We start from the raw sequence: 22,606 nt of genomic DNA, 5'->3' as shown, positions 1-22,606 counted from the left end.
TATTATTTTAGAAGCTATCAACTCTACAACAAGTACACCCCTCCCCCTAAAATCTTGAAAAATTATACATTATCATATCTTCATAAGACGTGAAGTTTGAACATATTTACAACCTTGGATAATAATTTGAACTATGCTAAACTATATAACTGTTATAAGATACATGTGGTTTACAATTAAATTTTACATTTTAATATCTGGAAAAAAATATTCTAGAGAAGGATTTGTACTATGTAAATGTAAAACGAAAGTAACAAACTGAATTTGATGATTTTGCTTATATGATTAATGAATACGTGTAATGTGCGATATATCTTATATCCTGAGACAAAGTTTTATATGAATCTCTACAGGTCATGAAATCATTTACATGTACATAAATTGGATGTATGATCATGTACACGTACACCACTTACGCCGGTCTAAGTAGATGCAATCTCAATAAGGAACTTAGTAATAGATGCGGCGCCAATAATTTTGAAAAAAGGAGAGAGGATGAGGAAAAATGACAAATTCATGACGGTCGGTGAAATAAAACAAATTATTTGCAGCTGATCTTTGAAGCTTGCGTCAATATCTAAAGCATTGTAGCAGCGAACACAACTACGATATATGTGGTCACTGGAGCAGCGAAATGTGAACTTTTCTTTTTTACACGAGCGTACCATGTATTTGTTGATGATAATTTGGAACCTATTCTAACCCGGATCCTTACAAAAGAAATATTATCACGATGCTTGTGGAAATCTGAATTGGTCTGAACCCCCCCCCCCCTTTCCCATCTGTCTCCCCCACTTTCTGATGCCCCGAAATTCCATATGTTGAACATTTGGATCATAGTAAAACTTTTACATGCATGAATAGTCAATGTGCACTGAATGCCTTACGGACATATACAATGTAGTTGACACACCAGCATCCACCAAATTGTTTGTTCTCCAACCGATTTTTGTCTATTAAGCTAAAATCATCTCTAACTCCCCCCCCCCCCCCCCCTTTTAAAAAAAACAACAAAAACAAAAACACAAAATCTCAACTTTAAATTTGACTGATAAGATAAGAACACCCAGGAAAGAATTGATATCGGATATTCATATCTCGTATCGCCATGTAGAAATTAAATGGATATCGTTAAAATTTCACATTTCGAATTGCTAAAGCCAAACATTCTAACTGAATACAAGTAAGAATTTCTGCAGACCCTTTAGAAATCGAAACCGGTTGCAGATAAATTATCATTTCAATGTTCGGAAAAAAAAAATTCTTCAGAAGTGAGAAAACGACCGGAAAAATCTTAGCACAGGTCTACAGTATGATATAGTAGGTCCACGTGTAGGTATGCCTGTCCACTTCTCTAAAGAGACAGCAAATCCATTAGGCCTATAAACATAACATTTAAACCGTCCAATATTCCGGAACAAAATGGTTCTTATCATCTGTGTACCTTTCTTCTATTGTCCAAAGTGTATATCCGGTATAAAAAAAATCGAAAATGTGTACACTGCAGTGTTAATCATTTGTTTTTTACAGATAAACACAAGTTTTAGCAGTTCTTCAAAGTAAACATGCAACACCATGAACAATTACTGGATACTGTTAATGATGGGGAATACAACGATACTCTGACGAATACTGCAGAACATGAGGTGGGTAGTGGAATCTGTGAAATTACGGACGAAATAAATGTAAAGAAAGATGGAATTTGTGAGACGGACAATGCAACTTTCAGTAAATCAAAGGGGAATTTTATTTTCGAAGCTAATCAACGGGGAAGAGATTCAGAGAGACCTAGACCTTTTATGTGTGAAGTGTGTAGTAAAGCATTCATGCAAAAACATCACTTGGAAAGTCACATAATGATTCACACAGGCGAGAGGCCACACAAGTGTGCATTCTGTGAACAAGCCTTCAGACAGCCTAATGCCTTAACAAAGCATCTGACAGTTCACACCAAAGACAAACCATACACCTGTGGTATATGTCGTAAAAGTTATCCCTTGAAACAAGTGTTAGAAACGCACATGTTGATACATTCTGGAGAAAAAAGACATGTGTGTCAGGTTTGTGGACGAGCATTTATTCAGTATGCTAGCATGAAGAGACACATGATCACTCACTCTGAAGAAAAACCTCACAAATGTGAAATATGTGGAAAATCATTTGCACAAAGATACAAACTCGCCAATCATTCACGCATCCATACCGGTGAAAAACCCCATCACTGTGATTTGTGTGATAAATTGTTTACATCGGCATCACAATTATCACAGCATAGAAAGGTCCACACTGGAGACCTGCCTTACAGCTGTGAGGTCTGCCACAAACGATTCAGTAAACACTACAATATGACCAAACATTTGAACAATGTCCATAAAAACGGGAAAATATCTGTAAGGAAGGTGTGGGACTGTGATGTGTGTGGTAAGTCGTGGACTTGTCAGTCTCATCTGCTTAGACATCTCACTACTCACACCGGAGAAAGGAAGTTTGTATGTGAACTGTGTGGAAATCGATACTGCGACTCCAGTGCTCTATATAAACACCACAAGAAAGTTCACAAGAAAAAACACTAGGAAGATGACAAGATGTATTATATTTTATGTCTTATTAAAACATTTTTGTTATGCAATCCTTTGTTTTTTTTAGGCTTTTATATAGAAGAAAGTCCACTTGTAGCGAAAGGGTTACCTGTAGGTGTCCCATAAGTTGACAATTGCTGTCCATTATTTTTAATAAGGGACAGATACTGTCCGTTCTTAAAAATAATGGACCATAATTGTCAAGTTATTGGACAGTGCCATGTAAACCCAATAATTTATTAGACGTCTAAGGGTAAGCTGTAAATAAGAGAAAGACAATACATTTATCAAAGAGATACAAATTTAATTTTAAATTCCCTACAAGTAAGAATCAACACAGATATCAGAAAAATCACTGAAACGCTTAAAATGATATTTCCCCTTAGTAGAATTCTCTTCTCCAACTTTAAGATTCACAATTTATTAAATTCCATTTGCCTTTATTATATCACATCAAAATTTCTGTATTTGAATTTCGCTGGATCCAGAGGCACATTCCTAAACTTCTTCACAACACTTTTTTATGTTTTCTTTTAATTAACATATCCTAATTTTGAATTATTATTTTCGCTTTGAAATATCAAGAATAATTTCATTTCACGAGATGGGCATATTGGGTTCTTTTGGCTGACATTAATTATTTTCTTGTCCAAATACTCAAAAACACAATGCTTTTCAGATCAAAATTTGGCTCCATCAACTTTCTCACCCTCCATATCTAGAATATAACACTCATTAAGATAATATTTGCAGTGCTTTCATTAAAATCCTTAAATTTTGATTGTGCAATGAAAATGCTCTCCCCATCACAGGACATGTTAATATGACTCAGTGCTACAGAGTGAGTGAATATAAAACCTGCAGTACAAGTAAGTGAACAAAAGAAACAAACTTCTACGCAAGACTGGTTATATTGTCAGATTATTCAACAAGAGGCCCACAGGCCTTATCGGTCACCTGAATACTAGCGAAAAAGTATCGCTATACTTCCATGGGCTATGAAATCTAGAAAAAAATTCCCTGTTTTGAATACCTAAGCTAAATTCTAATGTTCAGCAACAGTATATAAAACAGATGTGTTCTTAAAACTTCACTGCCCTCAAAAGTGCATACACTGATGAACATCAAAACATATGACTAATTTTGACTCATCCTAAAGTCATAACCCTGGGTTTTGATTGAAATTCACCATTTTTTGTACATCCTTTTCTACTATTCCTAAGTATGCATTTAGATTTTATACAGTATCAGCAAACTTGCACATGAATACTATATACTAAGTTTGGCCCCACCCTGGGATCAGAACCCTTACTCTGGGGATCATCAAATTTACAATCTTGGTAAAAGACTACCTGCTCTATCCACTTAGTATCAACAGCACTAAAGAAGATGTTATTTAAGTGTTTTACACATAAACACTATATAACAAGTTTGGCCCTACCCCGGGGATCATGAAATTTACAATTTTGGTAGAGGCCTTCCTGCTCTCCATCACCATGCATTTAGTTTTTCTTACACATGAGTGGTTCTTGAGAAGAAGATTTTTGAAAATTGGTCAATTTTGGACAGTTTTTGCCCTGCCCCTAAGGCCCCAGGGGTGCAGTAGTCCTGAAATTTACAATGTATGTCCCCTTTGTTCCAAAGATGCTTCATACCAAATATGAAAAGAATAACTGACCAGTTTGGCCCCACCCTGATACCAAAACCCCTACCCCTGGGATCATCAAATTTACAATTTTGGTAAAGGACTACCTGCTCTTTCTAAATATCTATTTAGTTTCAATATAGTATCAACAGCACTAAAGAAGGTGCAATTTAAGTGTTTTACACAAACACTATATACCAAGTTTGGCCCCACCCTGGGGTCAGAACCTCTACCCCGGGGATCATGAAATTTACAATTTTGGTAGAGGCCTTCCTGCTCTCCATCACCATGCATTTAGTTTTTCTTACACATGTGCGGTTCTTGAGAAGAAGATTTTTGAAAATTGGTCAATTTTGGGCAGTTTTTGCCCCGCTCCTAAGGCCCTTTGGGTGCAGGAATCCTGAAATTTACAACAATGTCCCTCTTGTCCAAAAGATGCTCCATACCAAATATGAAAAGAATTGGACTGGTAGTTATCAAGAAGTTAAAAATGTTCAATTGTTGACAGATGACAACCGATTGCAATAGGTCACCCAAGTTTAGTCAGGTGACCTAAAAATAGCTTTATTCGTAATCATTGTCAATTGGTTTACCTGAGCTTGTCCATTCTTATAACAAAAGATGATATGTTTGTGAAAAAGCCTAAAACTCTCCTACGGGCCTCGATCAGTTCTTTCTCTCACAGAATGGACAGTTTTTGGCTTATATCCTTTACTTAGCTCTCCATAATCTTTATGGTATTTCATGTTGCAACTCATAAACAAGTTGCAAAAATGAACATTATGTAATGCATTATATACACGTCTAAATAACCTTCATTTTATGATATATTACTTGAGCATGTCATACAGTATATTGGGCAATTGATTTAAATTTTGGCATTGGGAATATTTAGTGCTTTCATTTTTGGAGCAAATTTCCATTTAATAAATGAAACCATTTATGTCTTTATTTTTAGCAAAAATGTTATTCATATATAAAAAACATTTCCAGTTTTCCAAAATTATCCAATAATATACAGAATTTGATAAAGATTCAAAAAATTTCATTAAATGCGATTAAATTTCAGTACATATAATCATTTTGAGATAAACTGTAAATCTTACTCTGTAAATTGTAAATGCTTTAATCATTGTGTCACAGACTGGTTAAAAAAAATCCCATGGTGTGTGTATGTGTACTGTCCAAGAAAAACAGCACTTTCTTGAAAAACATCCTTATTTTTATTCATCAACATAATTACAATGACTCTGAACAAGTTTATCATTTGTATTATATTATACTAAAGAATACAAATTGATTTCATTCTGTGTAATTTCATATTTTAAAAATGCTAATGGAGTTGGTCATTGGTCACTTTAAAACTATCAGTGTAATGCAGATTTGAGGGGGAAATATTGACACATGAATTAAGGGCATATTCGATGTTTCTCAATAATATATAATTTTTAGTGATATTTCATGTACAATTCACTTGCGTTCTATCTGATCTCTACAAAAAATCTTGGGGTATATTTATTTACCATGTCTGTTTAAGAGCATGCATACTTTGATAATTCCTGGTTGTTGCAAGAAAAAATGTAAGGTTAGTTCTTATCTATTACAGTAGTTGTATAAATGGACATTACTGTTGCAAAGAAAACTCTACTGAACAATCAGGTATCGAACCTAGGACCCTTGTATTACTAGGTGATCTAACCACTAAGCTACCAAAGCCAATATACAACTAGTTCTAATTGTAACGGGGACCGTTACAGATGTTCCCCAAACCTCCCCCAATTAAAAAGTGATGTCCTTGTGAATCTATAGGAAAAAATCATTTTATTTTAGCCTTTAATTACATGTAGTACGTTCAATATGGTCATTTCAGTACCAAGAAATGAAAGAAAGCGTTGCACGTGCATACACGCGCACGCGTGTATGATTCCGAATTTTTGTTGATGTCGTTCAACAGGCATTTGTATCATATACCCACAGTATGAATTTCATAACGTTTCCACCAAATATAAGGAAGTTATAGCGATTTTAAAATCGTCCAATCAGAAATCAGCACACGTGCATGCACGTGCTGAGCAGTAATTCTAACCACAGCAATTTGTAAGGAGTACCAAGATACATCTAAACCCCTAATATGAATAGAATTTGATGAAAAACAAAAACGTTGTCCTTTAAAAATTGAACATTTAAAAAACGTTGCACGCGCATGCGCGTGTGCGTTGGCATTTTTTGTTACACCAACATATAGATACACATATTGTCTATATATGCTGTGAATATCATCTCATTCGCTTCATAAATAAGATAGTTACAAACGTTTTAGCATTATCCAATCAAAATGAAGCGCACGTGCATGCGCGTGCAAATTGGTAATTTTGACCATGTAAATCAGTTAAGGGTCTCAATATCTACCTATGATATGAATTTCAAGCCATTTCAATGAACAACAAAAAAGTTAGACTGATTCCAAAGTTAGCGTACAAATTTTGTAATGCGCGTGCACGCGCATGCGTGCGCGTGATGGCAAAATAACTATTATTTTTCATATGTACAAATGATATACTATCATCCTATTTAGGTTTTATATCGCTTCCTTCAATATTCTGATTTTCCATTTTTTGTACCAAAATTGCAATGCATGTGCGCGCGCGTGCATGCACGTGCAAACAAAATGACTATCACTATGCACATCTACAAACGCTATACTATCATCCTGGAAAGTTTCATATCGATCCCTTTTGTAGTTTCTGAGAACACTACCGGACAAAAAAGTACCGGAGAAAAAGAATAATAATAATAATAATAATAACTAGACACGATCTCGTTGCGAGCAACGAGTAGGTCTTCCGTCCGATTTGTTGATGCACTCGGAGTTAAAAAAAAAAAAAAAAAAAAGACAAATGAGTCCCAATTTAGTTTCCGACTTTAAGACACTTTAGATATAATCAATTTTTCATATCATAAGCTTCTGAAGCAAAGTTGCGGTGAAATTCGTTTGAAATTCGACTCTCCAGGCGAGCCATAAGGCCCGCGGGCCTATTTCCTGATGTCATTTGTTAGCCCTCTATAGACTCAACAACTTTAGTTCTATATGTCTTTACAAAATATTTACCTGTAAAAAGTTATTGAGATCGACCGATATCGACAAAAAATCGACTCTACAGGCGAGCCATTAGGACCATAGGCCTATTTCTTGATATCAATCGATAGATCTCGATAAACTGAACAACTTTTGTTCAATATGTCCTTACAAAATATTTACCAGTTACAAGTTTTTGAAATCGACTGATATCGACAAAAATCGACTCTACAGGCGAGCCATGAGGCCCACAGACCCATTTTTTGATATTGATCGATAGGTTATGACACGTTGAACAACTTTTGTTCAATAATGCTTTTCAAAAAATATGTCGTTTTAAACATATGAGGCGTCAAATATTTACGATTTTGGCCCTTAAAATCTCTAATTACGTAACATATGACCTACTTTTTGATTTGATAAGATCAAGCTCGTTGAGATGAACATTTCCGCTTCTACAACTTATTATAAAATATTAATAGTTTCTGAGATATTCTCAAAAACATTTGGACCCTTCTGAACCCCTAATTTAAAGGGCCAGCCCGTTTTGCTTGATATCGTAAGAAAGGCCTTGTCATTTGAAACATTTTTTGCTCAACAAGTATTTAGAAATTCTTTACCGTTCTCGAGTTATCTCTACAAGAAATATTTAGGGGCCAAACTGTAGCTCCCTAACGGGGCCACATAGGGAAAAAACGAAATGTACATATTGTTTAGATTATCATTCTGAACAACTTTTGTTCAATAATGCTTTTCAAAATATTTGTCGTTTTCAAGATATGAGGCGTCAATTATTTATGATTTTGGCCCTTAAAATCCCTTATTACGTAACATATGACCTACTTTTTGATTTGATAAGAACAAGCTCGTTGAGATGAACATTTCCGTTTCAATGACTTATTACAAAATATTAATAGTTTCTGAGATATTCTCATAAACCTTTGGACCCTTCTGGGCCCCTAATTTAAAGGGTCAGCCCCTTTTGCTTGATATCGTAAGAAAGGTCATGACATTTCAAACATTTTTTGTTCAACAAGTATTTAGAAATTCTTTACCGTTCTCGAGTTATTTCTAGAAGTAATTTTTAGGGGCCAAACTGTAGCTCCCTAACGGGGTTACATAGGGTAAAAACGAAATATGCATATTGTTCAGATCATCATTCTGAACAACTTTTGTTCTTTATTGCTTTTCAAAATATTTGTCGTTTTCGAGATACAAGGGGTAAAACATTTATGGTTTTGGCCCTTAAAATCCCTTATTACGTAACATATGACCTAAATTTTTATATGAATAGATTTGGATTGTTGAGATGAACATTTTTTGTTCTTTGACTTATACCAAAATATTAACGATTTTTGAGATATTTGATCTAGACTTTGAGCCCTTCTAGATCCCTAATTTAAGGGGCTAGCCCCTAAATCTTGATATTTTCGAAAAGATCTCGTAAATGTGCACAACTTTTGTTCTACATGTCTTAACAAAATATTTGCAAGAAAAAAGATATTGGAGATCAAAGGTCAAAAATCGCCGAAATCGGCGAAAAATGTTGGCATCCATTTTTTCAGGTCCAGGCGAGCGTTTAGGCAAATCGCCTCCGGTAAAATCGAATCCCCCACAAATCTTCTAAAATGTTTACTCTATCTTGTGTAGAAATTTCAAGACTCTAGCTTCAAAACTAACGGAGGAGATGCATGGACAACAAGGCCCTTCAAAAAGTCACTAAAAGAGAGATAACTCCTGACCGGAAGTGACGTCAAGCACGAAATTTTGCAAGCAAAGTCTCGTCATCAAAAGACATCTTTCCTGAAAATTTCGTGATAATCGATCGAGAAATGGCTGAGAAAAACGCGTGTACTACCAAGGAAAATAATAATAATAATAATAATAATAATGAAGAAGAAGAACGCGAACAATAATAGTAAGGTCTTCCGCAGGAGACGGAAGACCTTAATAATGAAGAAGAAGAACGCGAACAATAATAGTAAGGTCTTCCGCAGGAGACGGAAGACCTTAATAAGAAACAGAGTAAAAACAATATGTTCCCAAACTTTGTTTGGGGAACATAATAATAATAAGAAACAGAGTAAAAACAATATGTTCCCAAACTTTGTTTGGGGAACATAATTAAAGTATGGTAACATTACTACAAATAAAATTTCAACCTATTTCAGAAATCGTACAAGAACTCCTCATATCGAGATGAAAAAAATAATTTTAGAGAAAATGTCAGAAACATCGAATATGTCCTTAACTTAAGCTTTGGATGCATGCTTTTCTCCTCTACATACTAGATACAGCCAACATACTTCATCAGTTACTAATACAGTCAAATCTTGTTATCTTGAACTCAATGGGACCGAGAAAAAACTTCAAGATATCTGAGGATTCAAGATATCAAGGGTAAAATACTTAAAGAATAAGTGGTTGGGACTTCAGAATCACTTCGACATATCCATGGTATTCGAGATACCAAAGTTCAACTGTACAAGGCCAATGCAACGATCGATGGCTGAGATGAACAAACATATCCATAGCAAACATGTTTATGACTGTAATTTAATTTCGTAAGTAAATTACACGTACTGTACCTGAGGAAGTTTATTAGGCCAATGTAAAAATTACTGATAAATCAATTGACTTCAGATTTTAAAGGCTGATGATGCCATAGTTCTTTGTACACATATTTCCCATTGTAAAATAATCAATTTATACAAAATATTTGGCATTTGCTGTCTATGACAATTGGAACAGTTATCACATATTGAACAGTTTTAATATAGTTATAAATTATGTCTGTCTTGTCATGCTTGCAATCACAATTTTTTTGTCATAGATTTATGATATGTAGATTTGACTATCAAACTGAAGCCTCTGTTGTTGAGCAATGGGGGATCAGCTAGTCTTCGCCTTTCCAACTTTATTTAGACGAAGGAAAGAGGCAAATCCAACCAAAAATGTCTGTAGGCACCATTTCATGGTCGTCGAGGTACTGAGGTTTTTATCTCTGGAAAAGAATTAATATACCTGAAGTTCATATAACCCATCATACCCATGTCATTTTATGTTTTACTTTTACACTTCATTCATCTATTAATGCACAAGGAAAACATTTCTTGGATTACTGACCACCTAGCCCCGTTTCTATACATTACTTGGAGAAAAGCCATGATTTGAACAACCTTGAATCTACAGTATGTCAGGAAGCTTTCATGTGTATTTTAACTTTTCTGTTTAACCATGTACTTGAATTGCTATTCAGATTATTCATTCATGATGTGTTTTCATCATGGAAGTTTTTCAAATGTTTGTGTACACAATTCACCAGTTTTATCAGAGTTGTAATTTCTTATTGACTTATAATGGGCAACAAGAGGTCCCTTGGCTGTAACAGTATCACATGACATGGTACAAAATTTCTTAACGATTGGGCTAGTAAGTATTAGACGTGTGTATGTCCAGGTTTTTATTGCATGCAAATTAAACTTTTTGTTAAAGTTGTACTATGAAGTAACACAATGTAGATAAATTCACGAATGTTTCTATGGAGAAGGAGTTGTCTTAAGCGGAGTATACAATTCTAGCAATCCTAGAATGATTCCTTTTCACTTTACACAAAGGTATGAGCCACCGGAGGAATTCCGAGTTAGTGGCCTAGTTCGATCAACAACTTTAGTAACTAAAGTTGAACCAAAGTATAATAAAACTGCCTTTGGTCAAAACCGGAAGGGGTGTCACTGCACATGTGTGGTCTACCACAAAGCAACCTATGCTTACAGAATGTTGAACTTTAGTAACCAGACATGCACATGCAGTGAAGGTCCAGTAGCAAGATAGGCATGTGCAATGAAGTTTCGGAAGTCAACTAGACAACTACATACTATGATTGATGATCAAACAAGGCTAGTATATCCAAGAAGTGCCTTACAATGAGCTGTCTACTTTTGTGATGCTTTCATAATTCGGTGACACAAATTTTCACAAATGACAAGAAAGGTGAAGATGACGCCGACTATTTTCTAATTTTTTAAGTTAAAAACATGAATAAGATAACGACGGTTTTTAAAACCCGCTGTTGATGTTAGTTTGAATAAACAAGATACTAGGCCTGATCATGAAAATGAGGCCAGTCGTTTTCATATTCATTGGTCCGACGGGACAGTAAAAGTTATCAATTGACCAGTAAAAAAGAAGTTGATAGCCCAAGTGACCAGTGAATAAAAATAATTATTTCTAGCTCTGCATATATCCAACAATTTTTTTATTTTTCTCTCTGACACAGGGAAATGGATATTACTTAAGTTTGCAATAAGTGTGAATTTGTTATAAGTGTGTTTTACTGTAATAAGCAACCTTTGTATCAAGTAAGAGCCATTACCATTAACACTGGTATTTAGCCCCACTCTTACCATTAACACCGGGGTTATGAATTTAGCCTTACCATTAACACTGGTGTTCTGTATTTAGCCTTAACATTAACACTGGTGTTCTGTATTTAGCCTTAACATTAACACTGGTGTTCTGTATTTAGCCTTAACATTAACACTGGGGTTATGTATTTAGCCTTACCATTAACATTGGTATTTAGCCCCACTCTTACCATTAACACCGGGGTTATGAATTTAGCCTTACCATTAACACTGGGGTTCTGTATTTAGCCTTAACATTAACACTGGTGTTCTGTATTTAGCCTTACCATTAACACTGGGGTTCTGTATTTAGCCTTACCATTAACACTGGGGTTCTGTATTTAGCCTTACCATTAACACTGGTGTTCTGTATTTAGCCTTAACATTAACACTGGGGTTCTGTATTTAGCCTTACCATTAACACTGGTGTTCTGTATTTAGCCTTAACATTAACACTGGGGTTCTGTATTTAGCCTTACCATTAACACTGGTGTTCTGTATTTAGCCTTAACATTAACACTGGGGTTCTGTATTTAGCCTTACCATTAACACTGGTGTTCTGTATTTAGCCTTAACATTAACACTGGGGTTATGAATTTAGCCTTACCATTAACACTGGTGTTCTGTATTTAGCCTTAACATTAACACTGGGGTTCTGTATTTAGCCTTAACATTAACACTGGGGTTCTGTATTTAGCCTTAACATTAACACTGGGGTTATGTATTTCACAATTTTGTTAGAGACCTCCACATTCAATACTATTCACTGAAGTTTGTTTCCTAGAGAGTCTGGATTAGAGAAGATTTTTATACATTTCATGAACTTTTACTCCTGATCCATATACCAGTAGACCCACCCTGAAGCATTAACCACCATATAATTTATCAAGTCCCCACAAACATGACCATTTTTCTCAAGTTATGAAAATTTGATGCAGTGAATGCAAGTTATACAGCAGTTATCAATTCTTATTTCACACATCCACAATTAACAGTTATATCTATTGTTATTTTACACATCCACAATTTACAGTTATATCTATTGTTATTTTACAATTCCACAATTTACAGTTATATCTATTGTTATTTTACAATTCCACAATTAACAGTTATATATATTGTTATTTTACACATCCACAATTTACAGTTATATCTATTGTTACTTTACAATTCCACAATTTACAGTTATATCTATTGTTATTTCACACATCCACAATTTACAGTTATATCTATTGTTATTTTACAATTCCACAATTAACAGTTATATCTATTGTTATTTCACACATCCACAATTTACAGTTATATCTATTGTTATTTCACACATCCACAATTTACAGTTATATCTATTGTTATTTCACACATCCACAATTTACAGTTATATCTATTGTTATTTCACACATCCACAATTTACAATTATATCTATTGTTATTTCACACATCCACAATTTACAGTTATATCTATTGTTATTTTACACATCCACAATTTACAGTTATATCTATTGTTATTTCACACATCCACAATTAAAAGTTATATCTATTGTTATTTCACACATCCACAATTTACAGTTATATCTATTGTTATTTCACACATCCACAATTTACAGTTATATCTATTGTTATTTTACAATTCCACAATTTACAGTTATATCTATTGTTATTTCACACATCCACAATTTACAGTTATATCTATTGTTATTTTACAATTCCACAATTAACAGTTATATCTATTGTTATTTCACACATCCACAATTTACAGTTATATCTATTGTTATTTCACACATCCACAATTTACAGTTATATCTATTGTTATTTCACACATCCACAATTAACAGTTATATCTATTGTTATTTCACACATCCACAATTAACAGTTATATCTATTGTTATTTTACAATTCCACAATTTACAGTTATATCTATCGTTATTTCACACATCCACAATTTACAGTTATATCTATTGTTATTTTACAATTCCACAATTTACAGTTATATCTATTGTTATTTTACAATTCCACAATTTACAGTTATATTTATTGTTATTTCACACATCCACAATTAACAGTTATATCTATTGTTATTTTACACATCCACAATTTACAGTTATATCTATTGTTATTTTACAATTCCACAATTTACAGTTATATCTATTGTTATTTTACAATTCCACAATTTACAGTTATATCTATTGTTATTTCACACATCCACAATTTACAGTTATATCTATTGTTATTTCACACATCCACAATTTACAGTTATATCTATTGTTATTTCACACATCCACAATTTACAGTTATATCTATTGTTATTTCACACATCCACAATTTACAATTATATCTATTGTTATTTCACACATCCACAATTTACAGTTATATCTATTGTTATTTTACACATCCACAATTTACAGTTATATCTATTGTTATTTCACACATCCACAATTAAAAGTTATATCTATTGTTATTTCACACATCCACAATTTACAGTTATATCTATTGTTATTTCACACATCCACAATTTACAGTTATATCTATTGTTATTTTACAATTCCACAATTTACAGTTATATCTATTGTTATTTCACACATCCACAATTTACAGTTATATCTATTGTTATTTTACAATTCCACAATTAACAGTTATATCTATTGTTATTTCACACATCCACAATTTACAGTTATATCTATTGTTATTTCACACATCCACAATTTACAGTTATATCTATTGTTATTTCACACATCCACAATTAACAGTTATATCTATTGTTATTTCACACATCCACAATTTACAGTTATATCTATTGTTATTTCACACATCCACAATTTACAGTTATATCTATTGTTATTTCACACATCCACAATTTACAGTTATATCTATTGTTATTTCACACATCCACAATTTACAGTTATATCTATTCTTATTTTACAATTCTACAATTTACAGATTGTAGCACACATACCTGCAGACTTTTATGGAGTACAAGGCTTCAATCACATGTACTGCAAATGTCACATAGAACCTGTCAATGATTAAGATAAAAGAATTTGTAAAATTACATGTACCCCAGATATTCCAATATATGTTAAAGAAAAAATACCCAAGATATTCCAATATACGTCAGAGTAAAATTACATGTACCCCAGATATTCCAATATACACCAGAGTAAAAATGCTCCAGATATTCCAAGACGCATCAGAGTAAAGATACCCCAGATATTCCAACATACAATTAGAAAGTAATTTGATTCGTTGATCAGTTTTCATAATCCCTAGAAAATATAACAATCCGCTCTTGCTGGGTCCACAAGAACTGTAGTGAAATTAAAGGTCCACTCTGACCGAACCCACAATACTCATGTAGGCCAGTAAGCAAGGTTGAGGTTGATGGAGACAAACTTGATGTGGTTGCTGACTTCTGCTACCTCAGAAATACCATGTGTCTTCTGGTGGAGGGTGTGAGCTTGCAGCCATATCGCGGTGCAAGTCAGCCTGGAAAAAGTTCAGAGAACTTCTACCTATCCTCTCAAACAAGCAACTCCCTGCCACAATCAGAGGTCAAGTTTCCTCCAGCTGTGTGAGGAGTGTCATGCTCTATGGTTCAGAAACGTGGGTAACATCAACGAGCACTGTCAAGCGCCTTCAACGTAACAACAGAGCCATGATAAGATGGACCTGCTTGGTCAAGCCTGAAGAAGACATCCACTTTGAGACTCTTCTATCTAGGCTCAAAATAAAAGACATTGCTGAAGTTCTCCAATCGGGCAGGCTGAGATGGCTTGGACACATTGAGCGCAGCACAATCTGGATCTCGCAGGTCAGATGCATGAACATTATAGCACAGCGGGGCCAAGGCAGACCAAAGCTTTCTTGGGACAAACTCGTGAAGCGTGATCGTGCAGCCCTGAACATGGACTCTACCAACCCCCTGGATCACCATGCATGGAGAGAAAGGCTTCGCTCTTGACAGACAGATAGGCCACACCCTTGACATGTGGATTAATACATGGCCTGTATAATCAAAACCGGTTGATGATGATGATGATGAGGTAAAACAGGAAAGATGTTCTAATATTATTGTCAAAAGAAGAAAAATTTGTTGAACAGTCATTGTCAGTTTTATATCTACAATCCTGTAGATAGCCATGTGACAAGAAAGTTGGGGAAGGGGTTGCATATCCTACACATGCAAAAAGTATGGGGACATAGAATCTCTGTAAACCTTCTAAAGGAGGAAACAAGATGTGTTCGTAAAACACTGCATGATGCCCCCGGATTACATAAAGTGGAACGGTAACATTTTGTTGTGTTTTTTTTTTAATTTTCCAACCACTAGGTCAAGGTAAAAAAATCTGGTATTGTTGAAAAGATCATCTCCAAAAATGCACATGCTTAATATATCATAAAAAACAATACCTCTTACAATTTGAAATATATGGCTTATCTTCGAATTTTCTCAAAATAGATCAAAGGTCAATGCTAAGGTCACCAGGTAAAAGATTTTGAGGTCAATAGAAAGGTCTTGCTAAAAGGAATACCTCTTATGGTGTAAAAGATATTACAAAGGGGAAAAAATGAAAATTTCCAAAAACTAGGTCAAAAGTCAATGTCACAAGGTCAACAAATCTGGTATCATTGAAAAGGTCTTCTCACAGGAAATGAACATGCTAAACATAAAAGCAACAACTCTTACGATTTGAAAGAGATGGCTTATATTAGAATTTTCTAAAAATAGGTCAAAGGTCACCAGGTCAAAGACTGGTGTCAACGGAATGGTTTCACCATAAGAAATACACATACCAAATATGAAAGTTTACCTTATATGGTGTAAAAGATATGACCAAGGTTTAAGTTTTTTGCCACAGACAGATGGACAAGCCAAAAACTATATGCCCCTAAACCTTCCATTCCAGTGGCATAAAAACTGGCTAAACACATCATGGTTTATAATATTTAAAATGGTAAATTCGTCGGAGAAGGATGTTTGACAAACATTCCTCTGTACTCTAGCTCACTTCCTTTTGAAACACGAGATACTGACAGGTGTAGATTTTTCCATTTCATTTTGCTTAAGCCTAAAATATCACAAAATGTCATGACATTTTTAGATAAGTACAGTAAATGTCAATTTAGATAGATTACGCAAACACTTACTTGGCACCAGAAGTACATGTATCTGTATGAATTTTTTAGAATAAGAGTATATACCACAGCAGTCCATGTACCTACATGCTTTTGATCAAAGAGGGATAGGTTTTTCCTAGGTATGCTCCTAGTTGTCCCAAAGGTCCAAAAATCCATGGAATTCCTTCAGGGTCAAAGTAGGCCCACTGAAAACAAAAAAGCAACGATGTCTACTCTGGGGAAGTCAATTTCTCTTAGATAGTCAAAAGCCAATGTGGACATGTTGGCAACTACATCAATCTTTTTAAAATCAGATCTTCTTTAACTAATTTTAATTAGATTGGCGACTGCATGTGCTGCAGTGCAGCCATTCTGGAATATTTAAATTTCTAATGTTTTATCTTTGATATCTCTACAGATTATAACGATAGCCATTTCCTTATGAAAGCATTGCAGTTGTAAACATTGCACATAGGAATCTTGATGAATATAGTACGTCCATTTTGATCACTAGGAATTCCAACAGAAATGAAAGTAGCCATTGGTAGAATGCAAACATAAAAAATACATCTCATTTCTGAAAATACATGAGTGTATGAACTGGCATACTGGATGGAGGGCTAACGATGGATGACGGATGACAAGTGTCAGATGACAACAGCTCACACTGATCCCAATGAGATCAAATCATAACTCATTCACACTGATCAGTCAAGAAACACCAGTTTCACAGGATAGATATCATTTTCAATGTGAGATTCTACCTAAACAAATACTATGTGCTACCTCTATACTGTGTGATAGCTCTATACTGTGTGTTACCTCTATACTGTGTGTTAGCTCTATTCTGTGTGCTATCTCTATTCTGTGTGCTATCTCTATACTGTGTGTTAGTTCTATACTGTGTGTTAACTCTATACTGTGTGTTAACTCTATTCTGTGTGCTATCTCTATACTGTGTGTTAGTTCTATACTGTGTGTTAACTCTATACTGTGTGTTAGCTCTATTCTGTGTGCTATCTCTATACTGTGTGTTAGTTCTATACTGTGTGTTAACTCTATACTGTGTGTTAGCTCTATTCTGTGTGCTATCTCTATACTGTGTGTTAGCTCTATACTGTGTGTTAACTCTATACTGTGTGTTAGCTCTATTCTGTGTGCTATCTCTATACTGTGTGATAGCTCTATACAGTGTGTTAACTCTATACTGTGTGTTAGCTCTATACTGTGTGTTAACTCTATACTGTGTGATAGCTCTATACTGTGTGTTAACTCTATACTGTGTGATAGCTCTATACTGTGTGTTAACTCTATACTGTGTGCTATCTCTATACTGTGTGTTAACTCTATACTGTGTGATAACTCTATACTGTGTGTTAGTTCTATACTGTGTGATAACTCTATACTGTGTGTTAACTCTATACTGTGTGTTAACTCTATACTGTGTGTTAGCTCTATACTGTGTGATAACTCTATACTGTGTGTTAGCTCTATACTGTGTGTTAGCTCTATACTGTGTGTTAACTCTATACTGTGTGTTAGCTCTATACTGTGTGATAACTCTATACTGTGTGATAGCTCTATACTGTGTGTTAGTTCTATACTGTGTGTTAACTCTATACTGTGTGATAACTCTATACTGTGTGTTAGTTCTATACTGTGTGTTAACTCTATACTGTGTGATAGCTCTATACTGTGTGTTAACTCTATACTGTGTGTTAGCTCTATACTGTGTGTTAACTCTATACTGTGTGTTAACTCTATACTGTGTGATAGCTCTATACTGTGTGTTAACTCTATACTGTGTGATAACTCTATACTGTGTGATAACTCTATACTGTGTGATAGCTCTATACAGTGTGTTAACTCTATACTGTGTGTTAACTCTATACTGTGTGTTAACTCTATACTGTGTGATAGCTCTATACTGTGTGTTAGCTCTATACTGTGTGTTAACTCTATACTGTGTGTTAACTCTATACTGTGTGTTAGCTCTATACTGTGTGATAACTCTATACTGTGTGTTAGCTCTATACTGTGTGCTATCTCTATACTGTGTGTTAACTCTATACTGTGTGTTAACTCTATACTGTGTGTTAACTCTATACTGTGTGTTAGCTCTATACAGTGTGTTAGTTCTATACTGTGTGATAACTCTATACTGTGTGTTAACTCTATACTGTGTGTTAACTCTATACTGTGTGTTAGCTCTATACTGTGTGTTAACTCTATACTGTGTGTTAGCTCTATACTGTGTGTTAACTCTATAATGTGTGCTAGCTCTATACTGTGTGTTAGTTCTATACTGTGTGTTAGCTCTATACTGTGTGTTAACTCTATTCTGTGTGCTATCTCTATTCTGTGTGCTATCTCTATACTGTGTGTTAACTCTATACTGTGTGTTAGCTCTATTCTGTGTGTTAGCTCTATACTGTGTGTTAACTCTATACTGTGTGTTAACTCTATACTGTGTGTTAGCTCTATACTGTGTGTTAGCTCTATACTGTGTGTTAACTCTATACTGTGTGTTAACTCTATACTGTGTGTTAGTTCTATACTGTGTGTTAACTCTATACTGTGTGTTAGCTCTATACTGTGTGTTAACTCTATACTGTGTGATAACTCTATACTGTGTGCTAGCTCTATACTGTGTGTTAGTTCTATACTGTGTGTTAGCTCTATACTGTGTGTTAACTCTATACTGTGTGATAGCTCTATAGTGTGTGTTAACTCTATACTGTGTGTTAACTCTATACTGTGTGCTAGCTCTATACTGTGTGTTAACTCTATACTGTGTGATAACTCTATACTGTGTGTTAACTCTATACTGTGTGTTAACTCTATACTGTGTGTTATCTCTATTCTGTGTGTTAGTTCTTTTCTGGAATTGTACGTCCTGCGTTTCTCTTCCATGTCAAACAAAAGATATACTTTCTGCTAGCCTAGCTACTATACTATATCATATGAACCCACAAGGAGCAATAAAATACTGTCAAATATAATATTTCAATGAGAACTCTCTTAATATTGTATTTGACAGGATTCTCCTTGTGTGCAATGCAGGATTGTAATTGTCAATATGATGTACATTAAATCTGGTTACAAATGTTCAGAGATACCAGGGGTGGTGCTGGAACTGACAAGATTCTCATCTGCATGATATCGTCAAGTGTGAAGACATTTAAGAAGGATTTAAGGGATGTAGGTCGGTTGGACGAGTTTGATCGTCTGTAGACAGATAGCTCAGTTGGTAGAGCACCTGACTAAAAAATTGATGGACCCGTGTTTGAATCCCGCTATGGTCATTTCTCCCTGTTGATGTTATTACTTATGTTTAATAATTCCTACAAAGCTATATTGGGAACAATTTATTCTATACCTTCCATTGTGCAGTTTATATCACAAGTGTCAAACATAGACTGGATCTTATCCAAGATTTCTCCGACTTCTCCCCTGCAACTAAGTGCCGGGGCCGGGGATTTAGGGGGCGGGGGGGGGGTGTCAAAATGGAATATCAGATTAGGCTGCATCACAAGATCACAAAAGATTAAATTGAATTAATTCTCTAAATAGACTTTATATATTAGCATTGACTAGCTCCAAACACATCTGTCACCAAACACTTACTGTTAACACTGTGAGTCCCGTAGATATCGGAATCACCCAACCAATGTGTGCAAACCGAAAGTAGTCTGGATCGTTTCTCTTCGCCATGTTCTTCTGTGTTAGGTATGGATTAGTCCAGAGGATTTCCGATATTTGTGTAACTCCCCTTCAAAAGTTTGTGAGATTTATCCGAGTTATCGCCTTATCCACTGTGTACAATACTGAGGTCATCGACTTGTACTCAGTAGCAATATTCGACTGGTCGATATTATGAATTTAATATATTAATGTATAAACCTGATAGCCGTTTGATTTTCCGTATGCGCCATTGTTTACTTTTTAAAAATATACTGTAACCTCGGAAATAGACCCTACCACTAACATCCACTAGAGTTTGTAACGGACATCCCAAGATGATGATGATCGGACGCTGACACGAATCAATGTTATGATAAAGGATTATTTATCAGTATTTCATGTTTTGATTGATGTTATATATTCAGAGAGAGAGAGAGAGGGGGGGGGGGATTAAAGACAGTTTCTTTTGAAATTGACATTGCTTTCATCATACAATGAATTCAACCCTTGGCTTAACATGTGGTACACATGTGTAGATCTATATAATATTGTATCATGTAGTTATAAATTAACGTTTAATTGTTAAAATTGTACATGTATATATGCGCCCAGCATGAGGACCCTTGATTGGTGAATAAAAATAAAATCAATACCATGAATTTTTACAAACTAGTACCATCTGTTTGCACATACCAAATGTGGATCGAGCGTCATCAAGGTCAAAGGTTGCATTGCCGTTTAACGTAACAAATGGGTCAACCATATGTATAATTCTGTTTTATATGTATATATTTTTAAATATATGAACTATAAAATATCTTTCTCTGTTGTTTCATCGGATGATGAATGAAGCATATATATTTATGGTATCACAGAGTTCGGACCCAAAACGGGCTTAGCCCCTGTGAGCTGAAAGTGGGCTACTCTGATCACTGGTTGTCCGTCTGTAAACTTTTCACATTTTCATCTTCTTCTCCAGAACCACCAGGTCAATTTCAGTCAAACTTGGTACACATCATCCATATGTAAAGGGGATTCAAGTTTGCTCAAAGGAAGGACCATATGTCCCCTTCAAAGGGAACTTAGCGTATAGTGTGTCCAGGGGGGTCCGTGTTTGCCCAACTCTCTCAATGGCGGATCCAGGGAGGGGGTTCCTGGGGTCAGAAAATTTTGCTTTACGGTAAAAATAACGCATTTTAAGGGTGGAACCCCCCCCCCCTTTGCAATACAAAATTTATGTTAGACGCCCCCTTTCAAAAATTCCTGGATCCGCCCCTGTCTTTGTTTTGTATTCATGATACGAAATATCTTAATCTAATCATTAGGTTACAGATTAGAATTCAAATTGACAGTAGTAATAGACACGGGTATAACATAAGTCAACAGTTACGGACTTTTCTTATCGGTTACGGGCATCGATTTTTATAGTTACGCTCACATACACCCTTTTTTACGGTGGATTTTTTCAATTAGGAATTAAAGTATGAAAAAGACTGCTGAGTAATTTATATTTTTATCTAATAACACATCAATGAAAACATAAGCACGAGAGAATAATCCTTCATGATTACAAAATCTTCATTAATAATTTTCACTTAAGTTAGTGTCATCCATCTTGGGATGTCCGTAACTGCAATTATTGAGTCCAGCGGACATCCCTATTTTCTTGATCAAGAAATAACCTCTCGGGTCTTTCAAGCAAGCTCGGGAAGACCCGCGTCTGACTAGCAAGCTCAGGAAGACCCGCGCCTGACTAGCAAGATCGGGAAGGCCCGCGCCTGATTAGCAAGCTCGGAAAGACCCACTCTTGACTAGCAAGCTCGGGAAGGCCCGCGCCCAACTATCAAGCTTGGAAAGACCCGCGCCTGACTAGCAAGCTCGGAAGACCCGCGCCTGCATAGCGAGCTCGGAAAGACTAGCACCTAACTAGCAAGCTCAGGAAGATCCACGCCTAACCAGCAAGCTCGGGAACACCCGCTCCTGACCCGGGAAGATCCGCGCCAGACTAGCAAGCTCGGGGATATCCGCGCCTGACTAGCAAGCTCGGGAAGGCTCGCGCCTGACTCGGGAAGATCCGCGCCAAACTATCAAGCTCGGGAAGGCCC

The 22,606-nt window shown here is 35.3% G+C and overlaps 2 protein-coding genes across 2 annotated transcripts; one reads left to right on the top strand and one right to left on the bottom strand.

Moving 5' to 3' along the window:
* The first annotated feature begins 1,448 nt into the window (after positions 1-1,448).
* LOC125659611 (zinc finger protein 93-like) lies at positions 1,449-2,629 on the top strand. The gene has a single exon (XM_048891346.2). It carries the CDS (start codon positions 1,566-1,568, stop codon positions 2,571-2,573), a length of 1,008 nt encoding a protein of 335 aa, XP_048747303.2. The 5' UTR covers positions 1,449-1,565; the 3' UTR covers positions 2,574-2,629.
* A 7,209-nt stretch (positions 2,630-9,838) lies between these two features.
* LOC125659718 (transmembrane protein 254-like) lies at positions 9,839-20,874 on the bottom strand. The gene is made up of 4 exons (XM_048891486.2): positions 20,445-20,874; positions 16,923-17,023; positions 14,656-14,715; positions 9,839-10,304 (listed from the first exon to the last, which is right to left on the bottom strand). Exons 1-4 carry the CDS (start codon positions 20,529-20,531, stop codon positions 10,193-10,195), a joined length of 360 nt encoding a protein of 119 aa, XP_048747443.1. The 5' UTR covers positions 20,532-20,874; the 3' UTR covers positions 9,839-10,192.
* Between the last annotated feature and the right edge of the window lie 1,732 nt (positions 20,875-22,606).

This window comes from Ostrea edulis, chromosome 9, assembly GCF_947568905.1.
Source record: "Ostrea edulis chromosome 9, xbOstEdul1.1, whole genome shotgun sequence".
NCBI classification, from domain to species: Eukaryota; Metazoa; Mollusca; class Bivalvia; order Ostreida; family Ostreidae; genus Ostrea; species Ostrea edulis.
This window is presented reverse-complemented; position numbering and strand designations above follow the sequence as displayed.